At 17.4% G+C, this 1,275-nt stretch overlaps 1 protein-coding gene across 1 annotated transcript; it reads left to right on the top strand.

Annotated features, from left to right (window-relative positions):
• Window positions 1-316: 316 nt before the first annotated feature.
• On the top strand, window positions 317-764 carry LOAG_15758 (hypothetical protein; the record flags this gene model as incomplete). Its single annotated transcript, XM_003151246.1, has 2 exons — window positions 317-411; window positions 662-764. Coding segments are annotated over 2 exons (198 nt in total), but the record flags the coding sequence as incomplete, so codon positions are not given.
• Between the last annotated feature and the right edge of the window lie 511 nt (window positions 765-1,275).

Raw genomic sequence — 1,275 nt, 5'->3', positions numbered from 1 at the left:
TTTACGTTTACGTTTACGTTATTATTATTATTATTATTATTATTATTATTATTATTATTATTATTATTATTATTATTATTATTATTATTATTATTATTATTATTATTATTATTATTATTATTATTATTATTATTATTATTATTATTATTATTATTATTATTATTATTATTATTATTATTATTATTATTATTATTATTATTATTATTATTATTATTATTATTATTATTATTATTATTATTATTATTATTATTATTATTATTATTATTATTATTATTATTATAGTTATTACTATTATTATTAATTATTATTATTATAGCCAATCAGCACTCATATTAATTCGATATGTTCAAATTGTGGTACCAAAGAGACGACATTATGGCGTCGTAGCAGTACGGGAGCAATCGAGTGCAAGTTTGTTTATTTGCCTTATTTATTAGTGATATAATATTTAATTAAGATTTGATTACTGTTTTTTTTGACTAATATAACTTTAATAACTAATCATATAGTATCAATGTTTATCTCTTCTATTTTTATATCATAAAAATTTTTTGTGTCAAAAATTTTAATAATAATTTATTATCTAATTAATTAGATCAATTTGTAATAAACAATTAATAAATTAATTTATCTAATAATTATCAATCATTAATACTTTCAGTGCATGTAATTTGTATTATCGTAAGAATAATCGATCACGACCAATAACAATGTCAAATAAAATACGAAAACGAATTCGCTTACCACGTTATCATTTCCCATGAAAAATTTTTATGAATAAAATGTCACACAAAGTATTATTATTAAATTGATTATTGATTGGATAGTATTATTAAACAAAAATTTTGTCATTAATATGAAAATTTGATCATTTAATGATAATTTCATGGCCTTTAATTGTGTAAAAATATAAAAAGTTGCAAAAATTATTTCAAATCGATAAATCTTTCGATCGATAAATCTAAAAAATTGATCAATTAAAATAGCCTATTATGAATTACTGTATAGAATTTTAATTTGTTGCAAAAGCGATTATTCATTTTTTTGATATTTCATCAAATAATGGACATGTCTTTTATCAATTACTTTTTTACTTATTATTTTTTACTTACTGCTTTTTACTTACTACTTTTTACTTACTACTTTTTACTTATTACTCTTCACTTATTACTTTTTACTTGCTATTTTTCACTTATTACTTTTTACTTACTGCTTTTTACTTATTACTTTTTACTTACTGCTTTTACTTATTACTTTTACTTATTACTTTTGCTT

This window comes from Loa loa, assembly GCF_000183805.2.
Source record: "Loa loa unplaced genomic scaffold supercont3.2626, whole genome shotgun sequence".
Lineage (NCBI taxonomy): Eukaryota > Metazoa > Nematoda > Chromadorea > Rhabditida > Onchocercidae > Loa > Loa loa.
Note: the sequence above shows the minus strand (reverse complement) of the source record. Positions and strands in the feature narration are given on the sequence as shown.